The sequence below is a fragment of the Protopterus annectens genome, chromosome 3.part1, assembly GCF_019279795.1.
Source record: "Protopterus annectens isolate FY-2018-M chromosome 3.part1, PAN1.0, whole genome shotgun sequence".
NCBI classification, from domain to species: domain Eukaryota; kingdom Metazoa; phylum Chordata; order Ceratodontiformes; family Protopteridae; genus Protopterus; species Protopterus annectens.
Genome location: NC_056732.1, coordinates 295,986,292 through 296,002,120, shown reverse-complemented (window position 1 = coordinate 296,002,120; position 15,829 = coordinate 295,986,292). Strand labels below are relative to the sequence as shown.

The 15,829-nt window shown below is 44.6% G+C and overlaps 1 protein-coding gene across 1 annotated transcript in view; it reads left to right on the top strand.

Moving 5' to 3' along the window:
* Positions 1-15,829, top strand: part of PHF14 (PHD finger protein 14) — a 1,276,961-nt gene that overhangs the window by 398,232 nt on the left and 862,900 nt on the right. Inside the window, exon 2 of the mRNA XM_044066759.1 lies at positions 14,120-14,279. Coding sequence (XP_043922694.1) covers positions 14,120-14,279 — 160 coding nt within the window. The remainder of the gene's footprint in view (positions 1-14,119; positions 14,280-15,829) is intronic.

The following is a 15,829-nucleotide window of genomic DNA, read 5'->3' as shown; positions in this document are numbered from 1 at the left end:
AACTGACATGTGTGGGTATAGAACCCCTGACTGAGGTCTATATCACACTACAGCATGGAACTGTTATAGGACGCACCTCAGGGATTACTAGAGAAATCCTTCCCCAAAGGTGTATTTCAAAATGAATTACATCAGCAGGATTACCAAAGAAGGGCATTCCAACTGTACTGCGAGTGACTAGCCTAAAATGCATTGCTCCCTACACAGACAGTGAGACACACACAAAACACCCACAACTGACATGTGTGGGTATAGAACCCCTGACTGAGGTCTATATTGCACTACAGCATGGAGCTGTTATAGGACGCGCACCACAAGGATTACTAGAGAAATCCTTCCCCAAAGGTGTATTTCACAATGAATGATATCAGCAGGATTACCAATGAAGGGCATTTCAACTGTTCTGCAAGTGACTAGCCTAATATGCATTGCTCCCTACACAGACATTGAGACACACACAAAACATCCACAACCAACATGTGTGGGTATTGAACCCCTGACCAAGGCCTATATCACACTACAGCATGGAGCAGTTATAGGTCACTCCACAGGGATTACTACAGAACTTTTTCCACAGTGTTGTATTTCACAATGAATGACATCAGCAGTATTGCCAAAGTAGGGCTTTTGTAATGTACTGCAAGTGAGTAGCCTATAATGCATTACTCCATACACAGACATTAGAACATGCACAAAACATCCAGAACTGCCATGGGTGGAGATGGAACCCTACCACAGTTCTAAATCACACTACAGCAGTACGCAGTTACAGGACGCGCTATAGAGATTACGGAGCTACAACCTTCCCAGAGGTGTATTTCTAGGTGGGTGACATCAGCTGCCTTGCCAAAGTTGAGTATATGAATTGTACGGAGTGTGAGTAGCCTTAAAAAGCATTGCTCTGTACTCAGTCAGACACACAGAGAGAGATTCACACACAAACACAGATACACACACACACACACACACACACACACACACACACACACACACACACATTTGCCAGGTCTGGGGTTGGAACACCTACCTAACTACTTTATCACACTACAGCAGTACCCAGTTACAGGACGCGCTACGGATATTACTGGGCTATGACTTTCCCAGAGGTATATTTCTAGGTGAGTGACATCAGCAGCCTTGCCAAAGTTGAGTACATGAATTGTATGGAGTGTGAGTAGCCTAAAAAGCATTTCTCTCTACACAGTCATAGACAGACAAACACACACACACTCACACAATTGCCAAGTCTGGGGTTAGAACTACTACCGAACTAGTTTATCACTACAGCGGTATGCAGTTATGGGACGCGCCATGGAGATTACTGAGATACAGCTCTCCCAAAGTTGTATTTCACTTTGGATGACCTTAGCAGGCTTGTCATAATACTGCTATGGGGAGGGCGGTATGTGCATGGGCCATAACTCATTCATGTAGGGGTTGACATGCCACATGCGGGCACACACGGGTTCATATGTCACAGGTACGTGTATACAGCTACTAGATGACTACTTCCTTGTACAGTCATGTTGCACAGCTGGCGCGTGCACCACATAGTTTGTCATGCTGACAGATACTGTTGGCTAGTATCTGCAATGAGTGACATCTGCACCTCATGTGTTTGGGGTCCTTTGGCTGTGTGCTGGGAGGGACAGGCCCGGATGGCTCCTTGTCATGGTCACCCTCTTCCACACATCTATGTCCATCTACCTTTGGCTTATTAACTTATGTTGTCCTTACATATGTGTCTGTATTCCTATCCACTGTGTGTGAAAGGCAGGAGTGGTGCATACTGACGTGTCTGCACTAAGAACTGCGACTGCCAGATACATCTGGTCCACTGGTATTTGCAGACATGGCCTTCATGTGTTTGTGTGTGAGCATGCCCAGTATGGCCATATGTATTGCATGTGTAGATCAAGTCCAGCTAGTTTGTACTGCGTTGCTGACCTTTGTGTTGTACACCGACAGGTAGCATGCTGTGTCTGCAGGGTATCCATCGGTCATTTGGCATTGACTGTTGCTACATTTCTGCCTAGTGGTTGGGGGGGGGGGACACCTGACTGTTTCTACATTTTTATACAGAAGTGGGGGGGCACACCTGACTGTTACTATAAGTGTATGTAGGATGGGGGGGGCACACCTGACACTTGCACACATTTGCTAGGACCGTACTGGTATGTCAAGTACTCTGTTTCAGTCTGTAGTCTTATCTATCGTGCTGGCTAGAGGCATACTAGTGTACTACAGATCTTAGCTTTAATTACCTACGTAGTAGTTTCTGACTTCCTAGCCTTCACAACTTACATCCAACTGCCTGGCCTGCTGTAGTCTGTCTGTGTAGGCCTGGGGGAGGGGTTACCCATAGGGCTCATTCAGAGTCCATAGTACAGCACTTTTTTGTCTACACCTGTCCTGCTGGCTGAGACTGCTGTTGGGTATGTGAACCTTCCTGGCTGACATGTGTGGGTCTTATGGACACACATGTCGCTCAGCCCATTTCCTGCAGTGGGTTTTGTCACCCTGTGTAGTACTGGCTACTATGGTGACTCCAGTATGTGTTACAAATGTCATGGTGCCACTATGGGTGTCTGCTGGCGTAACATTCAGCCGCCCAATTCCCTTGCATGCTCACATCCATACAATAGGTAACAACACATTCTGGCAACTGGTAGGTTGATTGACTTACCTTGAGGGTGTGCCAGACTTGAGGATGGTGCTGGAGGGCTGCGTATGTCGGATGCACATAGTACACTCCCTTTACATGGTTGAGCACAGTAGTAGCATGTTTGACATCTCTTTTACTGTCTGTGCGAGTCAGAGAGAGGCGTCATTCCCTGGGTCCCTACTGTGTCAGTTCATATGCTATGCGTTGCCTCTTTGCCAAGGCCAGGGCATACTGGGCACGCCTCCTTCTGCCTTCTGGGGCAGGCTCAGGATGTTCCTCCTCCGAGTCACTCTGTGCCTGTACAGGCCTTGGCATTGGTGGGGGGCTGTGTGGCCCTACCCCATGCTGTTCCTGCTGCAGCTTTTTCCGCAGGATCATATTGTGTAGCATAGTACATACCATAACAATTTGGGTACATGTAGCTGGTGAATACAAGGCTCCACCGGATGTGTCCAGACACGGGAACCGTGACTTGAGCATCCCAAACACACGCTCTGTTATATGTCTGGCCTGTGCGTGTGCCTCATTATGGCGTTGTTCAGGTGTGTGTGCATTTCTGATGGGTGTCATCCACCAAGGCTCCAGTGGGTACCCAGCATCCCCCACTAGGTGACCGTAGGGGATGCCCACATTGGCAAATCTGTGGTAGAGCTGCGTCAGATGCCATGTGTGTGAATCGTCATAGCTTCCAGGGTAGCCAGCACACACATTCATTCTAATGCCCTGGCCATCACATACAACCTGGCAGTTGATGGAGGGGATGCCCCTATGGTTGATGTAGGCCCTACCCTGCTCACTGGGTGGTGCTTTGATGCATATGTGCGTGCAGTCTATAGCACCCATTACCCCAGGGTGTTCTGCTATTTGGTGGAAGAGACACATATTGCTGGTCAGCGCCTCACGTGTATTGAGGAAATATATGTTCTCACTGTCATATGCTGCCATGGCATACAGGAACTGGTGGAATACTCTGGATGCTGATGCCTGTGAGATCCCCATGATATCCCCAGTTGTGCTTTGGGAGGTACCTGTGGATAGTATACCTAGGCCTACACATACCATGGGTATCCACTGGGATGGGTTCCCCTCAACCAGTTTGGTGTGTCAGGTGTGGCCAGCGCAGCTCAGCAATTTGATGTAGGAGGTCTCTGTCCACCCTATAGCGCTCCACTATCTCCAGCTCGTGTAGCCCCTGGTGGGTTACCCTGAGTCTGTACACCCTTCTCCGTCTCCTCACTGTGGGTTGTTTGGCAGCATTCACATCCTCACCCTCTTGCACATGATGTTCTATGTTGCCTGCTGCAGCCGTTCTCATTTTGTAGGTTTGTTTGTTAAAATTTCCCCGCTTGTATATACCGGTGGTGTAGAGTGTGGAAAAACCAGAAGAGAAGGTGTTTGCTTAGTTTGTAGTAGTGTTCTGTGCTGGTCTGGTCTGCTGTCTGTGTTATTGGCTGATTCTGATGCATTTCACCTGCCAACTAAGCTAGTTCTCCTTGATTACCTTCCACCATTGCCTCCCTGTTTAAGCCCGTGTGCGCGCCGCGCAAACAGAGTGCTCAGATGTGCACAGAGCTGCTATTTCCTGGTTTAACTTCCTTTTTCTTCCTGTAAAACCCGGTGTGCGGAACGCACACCCGCTTACACTTTGTAAAGAGTGCTAGGTAGGTTTAGACACACCCCTTGCTTAGCTGTGCTAAGCTAGGAACAATCCCGTGTCACAGGGCTCCAATCCACTTACAGTATGCCTGACCCCCCCCCCCCCATGATGTCTCCTATATCCTCGTCTTGCACCCAGCTATTTATACTCTTACACCCTGGGGAAAACTGGGATTCACTAACATTTCCCTCATTTGCATAGGATTGCCTGCTAATGCATAGTTACATGTCCCACACTGAGCCACCCCCCCCTTAGCAACCATTATTCATTGGCCAGGTTGTCTTATGTCTGCCCTTGACTTGCATGGCAGAATACTGATTTTAGTTGGAATGCTTATTTTAGGTTTATTTTATTATTTTTCCCCCGATCCCATTTGCGGGCCGCTGCCCTATGCTTAAACAGCCGAGATCGGTGAAAAAAAAAATAAAAGTTGTGTTGTTTTTTTTTTTTTAAAAAACAGTTTGCAATGCCAATGGCCTTCTACTTGGTCATTGGCATGCTTCCTTAATAATATGCAGCCTTTATTTGGAACTGTCATAGCTCCGTTTTGGAATTTGCATAAATGTTCTCGGTTACTAACCGAGTATATTTTTGCAGATTGCACTAGTCTTTCACGGACTATTACAAGCTTCCTGGATTGCAAAATCACCTCATTTGCATGGATTTCTCCTGCAAATGAGGTGATTTGCATACTAGGGCTTAGTCTGTGCAGGATTAATGCTGGAGCTCTCGTGCACGCCCCTGCCGGCTGTTCCTGGATTGCACGGCAGACATATTGCCTGCGTGAGCTCCTGCACTCATCTTGCACTCCCTGCAGGCTTTTGAGAATCCGGGGGATTGTGTGTCTGGCTGCATTCAGACCTGTGAGATAGAATATTTATGGCCTAAATCAAATCATTTAATTTCAGGCTATTTTTCTTAAGGTTAGCTGGGCTGAGCTGAACTCCTTTCCTTCCAGTATCCTCTTTTTAAAATGTATACATTTCAGCAGTTACAGCAATACAACCTGGCATACATTTATATTTATTTTCTGTGTCCAGCAGGACCAACGGTTGATACTTTAACACATGCAGCTTTACACATATATTTTTAACACAAGCATCTGTATAAAATCAGTGTGATATTCAAATGACATATAATTCTTTTATAAAACTCCAGCTAGCTATGCTAGCATATGTTACATATGCACTGCCCTATTCTCCCTAGCACAAAGCACACCTGACACTACCTTACATCATCACATCTCCCCCCTCCCCTTTTGAAGATTCAAACTAGTTTTTCAAGTGACCCTGGAGAAACGTTGCTTGAGAGAAGTGACCATGTCTGGGAACACATTAACCCATACCCTGTCTTCAGAGCCCATCTGCATTGGCATTGCTGACCACACTACATTTTTCACTGTCATGCCGTATGCCTGACTGCATCCCTAGGCTACACCTTAATAACTTGGCATTTTGCTGGCTGGCTCAATGTAGCCATGTTAAGGGATTATGGTCTGTAACTGTAGTGAATGTCCTTCCATACAGATAGGGCTGAAGTTTTTGCAGTGCCCATGCTATGGCTAGACATTCTTTTTCTGCAGCTGCATAGCATTTCTCCCTGGATTGGAGTCTATGGCTGAGATGTACAATAGGGTGCTGATTACAACCCTCACCCCATGGTTCAAAGCATCCATCTGCACAGCATATTCTCTGCTGTAATTTATACTGGCTAACACAGGGGGTTCCCCCAAAGCCCCTTTAAGCTTTTGGAATGCCTGCTCGCAGGCTGGGGTACACGTAACCTTATCTGGGCTGTTTTTCCTCGCCAGGTCAGTGAAGGGAGCAGCTGTTGTACTATAATTGGGAAGGAACCCGCTGTCCTCAAGAATGCCCTCGCCTGCTTTTTGGTAACAGGGGCAGGCCATGCCTGAATGGCTTACACTTTGGCTGGTTCAGGCATGATCTTACCACTCTCCACTCTGTGTCCCATGTAGAAGACCTCTGCCATACCCACCTGATGCTTACTGGATTTAATGGTCAACCTTGCCCTTTGCAGTCTGCCTAGTACCTCCCTGATATGCTGAAGGTGGTCTTGCCAAGAATGGCTGTAGATGACAATATCGTCCATGTAATTAAGGGCATAATCTTCTGCTAGGATATGACCTACCAGCTTCTGCAAGGTTACCCTGGCATTTTTCATTCCAAAGGCATCTTCATGAACTTGCATAATCTGAAAGGAGTCACAAAGGCTGACACCTCTCTAGTGGTGGGAGTCAAGGACACCTGCCAGCAGCCCTTGGTCAGATCAGTAGTGGTTAGATACTTAGCCCCACCCAGCACTCTAAGGCTTCATCTGCCCTAGGTGTAGGGTAAGCATCTGACTCTGTGTGGCTGTTTAGTTTTCTGTAGTCCACACGGAACCTGGTGCTGCCATCCATCTTTGGTGCAAGCACCACTGGGGAGTACCCAGGAATGCTGGACTCTTGGATTATTCCCAGTTCAAACATTTCATGTTCTCCACCCTCAGAGTCTGTCTGACTCGCTCAGGCACCCTGTAAAGAGCCTGCTTGATAGTTCTTTGGGGTCGTGTATCAACATGGTGCTGCACCAGTGGGTGCACCCAGGTTTTCCAGTAAACATGTCCCCAAACAACTGTAACACTGCTCGGATTTCTCAAACAGGTTAGAGGATAGCCACTGGGACATTGCTACCCCTTCTACTGAGGTGTCGATTAGAATATCACAGAGGATTTCAGTCACCAGATCCCCCTCAGTCTCTTTCTGCCACCCACTGCAAATACTCAGAACAAGGGCCTCCGAGTCATGGTAAGGCTTCATCATGTTAACATGGTACAGCTTGTTCCCCTGCCTCCTGCCTAGCAGGTTTACCACGTAGTTAATATCGCTGACCTTCCTTACCACTTTGAAGGGTCCTTCCCAAGCTACCTGCAGCTTATTGTGTCTGACAGGAAGGAGCACCATAAGCTGCTGTCCCACAACATACTCTCGGGCTTGAGCATTCCTGCCATGCCAGACTTTTTTTGCTGTTGGGCTCCTGCCAGGTTCTCCTGGACCAAGCCCATGTGCTCCCTTTATGCCACAAAAGACTCCTTGTGGGATTCACAGACACCCTCCCAGTCATCACAAATCAAATCCAAGGGCCCCTAACCCCATGCTCATACAGCAACAGAAAGAGTGAAAAACCTGTGGATACCTGGTGTACCTCTCTGTATGCAAAGAGCAGATGGGGCAAATATTTGCCCCACTCTCTTCAGCTGGTCTGCAGATGCCCTTAGCATGGTCTTTAGTGTAGAGTTTAACCTCTCCACAAGGCCATTAGTCTGGCAGTGGTAGGGGGTGATGTTTAGGTGCTTCACCTCATAGTGCTCCATCAGACAAGCCAGCAGGTCTGACATGAAATTGGCACCTGGGTCAGTCAGTATTTCTTTCAGGAAACCTACCCTGCTGAAAATATCTAACAAAGCATTTGCCATCTTCTCTGCCTCAATGGAAGAAAGAGCCACCACCTTAGGGTGTGTAGTAGCATAATCTACTCCTGTGGAACATGGGGTATTCAGAGGTCCCACAATATCCATAGCTACCCTCTGAAATGGCTCCTCAATCTTAGGCAGAGCCATCAAAGAAGCTTTGACCTTGACTCCTGCCTTACCTACTTTTTGGCACTGCTCACAGGTCCTGCAGTATCAAGTTACATCCCTTGCAATCCCACACCAATAAAAGTTCTGCATAATACGTTTATTGGTACGCTTTATGCCCATATAACCTGCAAAAGGGATGTCATGAGCTGTGGCTAGAAGTGACAGATGGTAGGCTCTGGGCACTACCAACTGCTGTATTACCTCACCTTCTAGCCCTCCCTTAGGGGTCCATTCTCTATACAGTAGCCCTTTGTTCCAATATACAGACTCCCCTTTTTCTTGAGAATCAGGTACCTCCTTAACTACCTCCCTCAAGCTCTGTAATGTAGGCTCCGAGAGCTGAGCCTGTCTCAGCTCTACCTTTGTGACCCTTCCCAGCTCCCCTCCCGCAGGAAGTCTGATATCTTTTGACAGCAGTACCTCACTGTCAGCTTGGGTACTACCACTCACCTCTGACCTTGCAGCCACTCTGTCCAAGGGAACATCAGTACCTAACAGCAGCTGTGCCTTCAGGCTCACTGCTACAGGGTAGCTCCCTCCCTGAAATAGCCACATCACCAGCCCTGGCTTCAGGTGTGGGATCTGTCTGGGTCTCCTGGCTACCAGACCCACATGCTTGACTACATGTAACTGCATGCACACAAGGTACTGCATTATCAAAATTATTCCTTATTAAGACACCTGCAAGAATATCCTCAAACACATCTACTTGTTTGCTTCCTTTTTTCTACCCTCCCAGTCAAGGTGAACCCTGGGCAAAGGTGTTTGGAATAGGGTCCCTCATAAAGCTCTGACAAGAGTGGACTGCTCAAGCAAGCACTGCGCCTATTTAACCACTGCAGCCTTCATAATGGTTATGTCTAAGACTGTCTCTTTCTTAGCAGTGGCTTGTTTTCTATTCACTAAGATAGGATATAAACTGTGGTGATAGTTTGATACTCCTGTTATCTCCAGACAGCATACCACTTGGCATACGGATATTCCTACTAGCTGGCTCCTCCACCTTTTGTTCCCCATCTTGCTTCAGTGGACATTTGTATGCTATATGCCCCTCTGCTTACATTTAAAATATCATAACCTTGATCCTGGCCATGTACCTGAACTAGTGGATTTCCATGGACTCTGTTGGAGTGGAGGCTGCCCACCATGGTTTCTTTTATATTTATGTGCAGTACTGGGGTTTGCCCTTCTTGTGCAGTGGTGCCCTGCTTCTTAAGTAGAGATTATCTTTTCTGCCCAGCTCAACTGCTGAGTTACACTCCCAATCTGCCAACCAGATTCTCATGTCCTCAGGCAAAGTGCTAAGGGCCTGTCCCCTCACCAAATGGTCTGCCAGTCTTTCAAAAGTGGTGAACTGACACCCACTCACTCAACTATGAAAATAAGTGCTTAGCTCAGCAATATAATCACATACACTTTCATCTGCCTTGCATCTATGCTCACAAAACTTTTTCCTACACGTTTCAGGTGTTAGCTTAAAAAATTCTAACAAGCAGTTCTTAACATTAGTATGATCAAAACATTCCTGATCAGAAATTTATACAACACAGTCACAGCTTTACCATGGAGTAAGGGGGTCAGGAACTGTACCCGGAGCCTTTGGTTAACATCATACTGTTTACATACCCTCTCAAACATATGAATGAAACTATCAAAATTATCCCCCCTCTTTAAACTGCTGAAAAAATTTACTGACCTTTTGTGCCTCTGGGGTCTGGTTACTCCCTTCCCCATTACCTCCATGACTCTGGCGAATAGTCAGCATCTCCTCTTTGTGCTGCCTCTGCCTTTCCTTTTCCTCAGCTTCCAGGTGTAGCAGTTTCTCATTCTCCTCAGCCTGAAACGTTGCAAGTTCTCATTGTCCTCACTCGTTAGATGCCTCAGTCTCTCAGCTGCTTCTACTTCCGCACACTTGGCCTCCAACTCGAGTTTCTTTAGCTCCAGATGGATTTTCAAGTCCTCTGTAGAAAGGTTGAGCTTTCCATTCTCTAAGTGTGCTACATCTCCACTGCCAGTCTGATCATCCACCTGGTTGCTGTTTTCTGATGCAGCTATGACCAAAGCTGCAATCTTGTCTGCCTTAGTCAGGTTTCCATGTACCAGTCCCCTAGCCTGGCACATCTCAGCCAACTGGCTCATTGTTAGCTTTCCATACTCCTCTGCTGACATGCTGCCTGCTCTCCCTGACTAACTAAGCTAGCAAAAGAAATAAAACTTTTGTGATCTGAACTCTGAGTACTCACTGCGTGGCTGATTTAGAGTGCAAAAACACCTTCAGTGATCACTGTACACAAGCTACAGGAATTCACACTACCCACACCACTGCCAACCAATTAATTTGTGGGGTGGATATCCCACCACTGCCAAACGATTAATATATGACGCATGTGCACTGGCCCAGCAATCAAGGAGCCTCAATCCTCAACACTAACACCAGCGAGGAGCGTCCATATAGGGAAAGGATAATAAATACACATACAATAAAGTACAATTTCCCTTAAGAGCACACAGAGCTCACAGTCAGTCTGGGACTGGTTTCTCCCTTTCTCACCAGATCCCCAATAAGACTCCCTACTGGCACAGCTATAGGGTCCAGATCTCAGCCTAGTGGGCAAGCTAAAACCTCTGGCACCCTCTCTCTCCAACCAGTGCTTCATGTCCCTGCCCAAGTAGCTAACACACACACACTTTGAGATGAGTTATATACAACCATACATGTACTCCTGGGGAAGACTGGCACAGGTTCCTCAGCTATGCCCCTTTTAACCAGACTATATGATAGGAATCACTGCCACCAACCACTAATATTTATCAGCTACCAAAAGGCCCTTATTAAAGGTTGTCCAATTATACTGTGCAATATTATCATTCAAATGGTAAGTGCAACTGAACAGTCCAGGCTTATTGGAGTGGCTTGGCCAATATCACTATATACATGAAATGCACTCTAGAACTTAAAGTATCTCTACACAAAACAGCCACAGTTGAAAGGTTTAAAATATTTAATAATAAATAATAAAAACACAAGACAATGCTTCTTACTACACATTGCTAGTCAAGAGTTCAGAGATCACAGAGAAATACTTAAAATAATACAATAGAAAAGTTCTGCCATCAGTACAGAAAAAAAAAATAATCTTCTTAGTTCCTAGCTATATCTAAGAGAAAACACAGTTTTAAAATAAACTTACATATAGATACAGGCAGAGTGCTGCTGAGTTGGATGTTCTCAAGACAAATGCTAAATGCCCTCATTCTTTCTGTCCTTAAATTGATAACACAGTACCACTGATTCATTTCATATTACATCATTTCTTTCTGGTTCCCAGGCTAACAGAAACTGTAAGAGGTTAATAGCTCTTTTGATCTTGCAGCTGGTCAGGAAGCCAGAGCAATAAAATAAATTATACATGTAAATTCTAGCTATTATCTCTGGCCTCAAAACAGTAGGCAGAATGTCTCCCTCTAGATATCTCTGCTCCGAGTTTTAGATCAAAGAATTTCACAATGCTTGACGTATCAGCTTTCTTACAGCAAAGTGCACTGTTAAATTTTTTTCAGTTCAACATCCAGTACAGTCTTTTCACATTTAAGAGAACAAGCCTGTGGCTTACATTAATATTTACAAATGACAGAATTGTCTGCAAAATTCTATCTAGCTAGGCTGGCAGCCTTCACCTATCTTCACAAAAGCTATCCCCTTCTTTATACTGTGGAAGAAATTTGCTGAGCTTGATTGTTTGTGAGATTCAGTTATTCCCCTCCCCATTATGTCCATGTTCCTGTTGAAGAGTCAGCATGTCCTCCTCATGTTGATGCTGCTTCTCATTTTTTTCATCTTTCAAGTGCTGCAGTCTCTCTGCCAATTCTAATTCCATACATTTTGCCTGTGGTTTAAGTCTCTAACTCCAGGCACGTTTTTAAATCCTTTGAGGAAAAGGTGAACTGTCCTGTTTCTGAGGGTTGTACATCCCCATCACCAGATTGGTTGTCTTTCTGGTTGCTGGTCTGTGCTGCATTTGCGATTAAGGCTGAAATAGTTTCCTTTTCAGTCAGGTTGGCATGCACCAGTTCTTTGGATTTGCACACCTTAGCAACTGGTTCACTGTCAGCTTCACATAATCCTCTGCTGACATCGTTGCCTGCTTTCCCTAGCTAAACTAAATTAACAAAAATAAACTGTTGTGAAAAATGAAACACTGTATGTTTACTGTGTGGCTGCTGAGAGTACACACACCTTTAGTGATAACTGCTTACAGGCTACAGAAGTTCAGTTAATGTCCCACCACTATCACCAATGTGTGACGTCCCTCCTCTGGGCCAGTGATCAAGGAGTCTCAGTCCTCACCACTGACACCGGTGGGGGACATGCACCGAGAAAAGAAGACACACACACACACACACACAAACACACACACACACACACAAACACACACACACACACACACACACACACACACACACACTCTCAGTCTCACTCTCCTCACACTCACACTCTCCTGGGAAATGCTGGCAGAGTTTACTCGCTTTGCCACCTTCACCCAGAATAAAAGGTCTCACTGCCACCAGCCAGCTCCTCTAAGACTCTTACCAAGGTACCCAGGTACTCTCAGTAAAATTAATACTTATACAAATGGTAGCATTTCAAGCAGCAAGACTTTCAGGAGCATGGACCTGCAGTACCACTAATTAAATGCAAGTACTCTCAAAATTTAAAATATTTTCTAAAACACCACCCACAATAAAAGGTTTAGATATATTTAATAAATAATCGAAAGAAAACATTTAGAATACTGGGTATCTATTTGATCACAGGAAATACAATAGAGAGTCTATTATCTGAACTAATTGTGAACTATGGTAGTTCGGATAATCAAACTCTTCAGATAATCAAACATGTAATTGAACCGGATAAAAAAACTTCTAAAAATGTTTGTGATGAACATTAAGCAAGAAAAATACAGTATATAATTGTTGTACAAGTTCAAAAGGCATACACAAGTGAATACTTATGTTTGTGTCTTTCGGCTTTTCCTGGTTAGGGGTCGCCACAGCGGAACTCCGGTCCGCTAATGATTGGCAGTTGATTTTTACGTACCGGCTTGCCAGACAACCTTCAACAAAGGTACGCCCATGCACACATGTCTCCACGCAGAAAGACGCTCTAGCTGAGAATCGAACCGGACAGCATCTTACTGTGAGGCGACAACGCTACCACAGCACCACCACAATGTTTACATATTCAGACTTTTGGAAAGCTGCATAAGGACAATTGACATTTTGGATAATCGACTCTCAACACTTCTACCCTTCTTGCAGAAAGGCTTTTCATAGACATTGCATCTCTGGTTGCTTTCAGACCTGTGAGAAAGAATCTTTATGGAATAAATCACATCTTTTAATTTTAGAGAAATTTACTTAAGGGTAGCTGGGCTGAGTGAGCCTAACCCCTTACCTTCCAGTATGCTCTGTTAAAATATGTACATTTCAGCAGTTACAACAGTACAGCCTGACATACATGTATATTTATTTTCTGTCCCAACAGGACCCACTGTTGATAAATTTTTAACACAAGCAGCTTTACAAATGCATTTTTAACTCAAACATCTGTACAAATCAGTTTGGTATTAAAATGACATATAATTCTTTACAAACATCAGCTAGCTATGCTCTCGTATGTTACACATACACTGCCCACAGCACTGCTGGCACTATCTGACATCATCGCACTCAATATGAATATTTGACAGTGCAGATGCTGTGCTGTGTCTTCTCCATCTGTGATATGCCTTTGATTTATTTTCACCATTTCCCTTTCTCCTTGAAAAATGTGAACAATTTATTTATTGATTTTACAATGTAGATATTGTATGTACAATGTCATGTCAGTTGAGCTACTTTAATGGTGCAGTTCACACTAATCATACCTTTTCTGTCTTCCTCACCAGATTTGCTACGAAGATGTCTGATATTGCTGTCTGTAGCTTATGGTTTTTAGTGATTCCTAGTCTGAGACATTAGACTGAGCAGTATTCACTGTTGTAAATCTAGAAAACAGTGGTTTACTCTTGCAGTTAATATTATTTTTTTTTTAAATAAATATATGCTATAATGTTAAAAGTGAGTTTTCTCTGACCTGTAGTTCTTTTCTTTTTTAGGATGTTATGGTGTGGATGGAGAAAGTGATTCTATTATGAGTTCAGCTTCTGAAAACTCTACAGAGCCCTGGTTCTGTGATGCCTGTAAATGTGGAGTTTCTCCAAGTTGTGAGCTTTGTCCAAATCAGGATGGAATTTTCAAGGAAACTGATGCTGGAAGGTCAGATCACTCTATATTTTGATTTTTCGCATGTTGTAACTTCAGGAAACAATTAGTCAAGTGTGAGATTTAGCATGAAACATGTTTTATTATTTCACTTGTTTAGTAATGGTTGAGGTCAGACTGTTTCTTCACAACTACAACTACAGATCTTCACCATTCAGTTTTAAGTGTTATAACAAACTCCACAGTGTAGTAATTTGTCACTATTTGTGCCTTAGAAGACCTGGATTTGGTCAGTGTCCCAGGTGCTGGAAGATGTTAATGAATGAAGTGGAATTGAATAGTTGAGGTCATCTCGCCCTTCCTTGGGGAGGAGAAAGAAGACCACAGAAGCTGCAGTGCAGTTGCACCAATAAGGCATTGCACACACATATACAGGGACTTCAGAGAGAGTGGAAGTCTGGCAAAGAATTGCACGCCATTCAGGTGATCAGCATGAGTCAGTAGAAGTATACATATTCACAAGCAGCTCAGTGTAGACAAGTATTGCCCTGTGTCTACTGTCCAGTACAGGGAGAGGGCTTTAATTAATATACAAAATTCTGCAGGTTTTCTAACCTCTCATATAATGGCAGGTACAGTCCCAGGCTCTTGCAAATCACTTCTTGTGTCTTCTAAAATTGGAACATGGAAAAATTAAAATGACTAGAAACAAGTTTAAATGGTCAAGGGAAAATAATCTAGACCAAAAAACCTCTAATTTCTAAATACATTTTTAAAAGGCGTAGAAGAATGAAAGTAAAGTTTGTGTGAGTGTGAGTGTGTGTGTGTGTGTGTGTGTGTGTGTGTGTGTGTGTGTATATATATATATGTGTGTGTGTGTGTGTGTGTGTGTGTGTGTGTGTGTGTGTGTGTGTGTGTGCGTGTGTGTGTGAGAGACTCCCCTGCACTGGCCCAGTAATCAAGGAACCTCAATCCTCACCGCTAGCAGCAGTGAGGGATATTCACATTGAGAGAATGACAAGCACACACACAATAAAGTCCAGTTTCCCTTAAGAGCACACAGAGATCACAGTCAGTCTGGGGCTGGTTTCTCCCTCTCTTTCCAATATCCCCAATAAGACTTTCCCACTGGCACAACTATAGAGTTGAGTCCTTTGCCAGGGTTCCAAGCCAAGTCCTCCCAGCACTTTCTTTGTCCACACAGTGCTTCGTGTCCCTCCCCAAGTAGCTGGCACACACGCACATGTTGAGGTTTGATTTATACACAAACACACACCTGGGAGAGGCTGGGACAGGTTTACTAGCTATGCTGTCTTCTACCCAGACCATAGGGTAGTTAGCACTGCCACCAGAACCCCTTATCAGCTACTTTAAGGCCCTTCCCAAAGCGTGACCAATCTTACTGTGTAATGTTACTATTATCCAAATGGTAAGTGCGACCAAGACTTGCAAGGCTATTTAAGAGTGGCATGTAAAGTGTCACCAAATACATATGCAAGTACTGTAAGAACTTAAATATCTCTAACAAACCAGCCACAATTAAAGGGTTTACATGTATTTAATAATAAATAATAAAAGAACAAGACAATGCTCAATAACTCAAC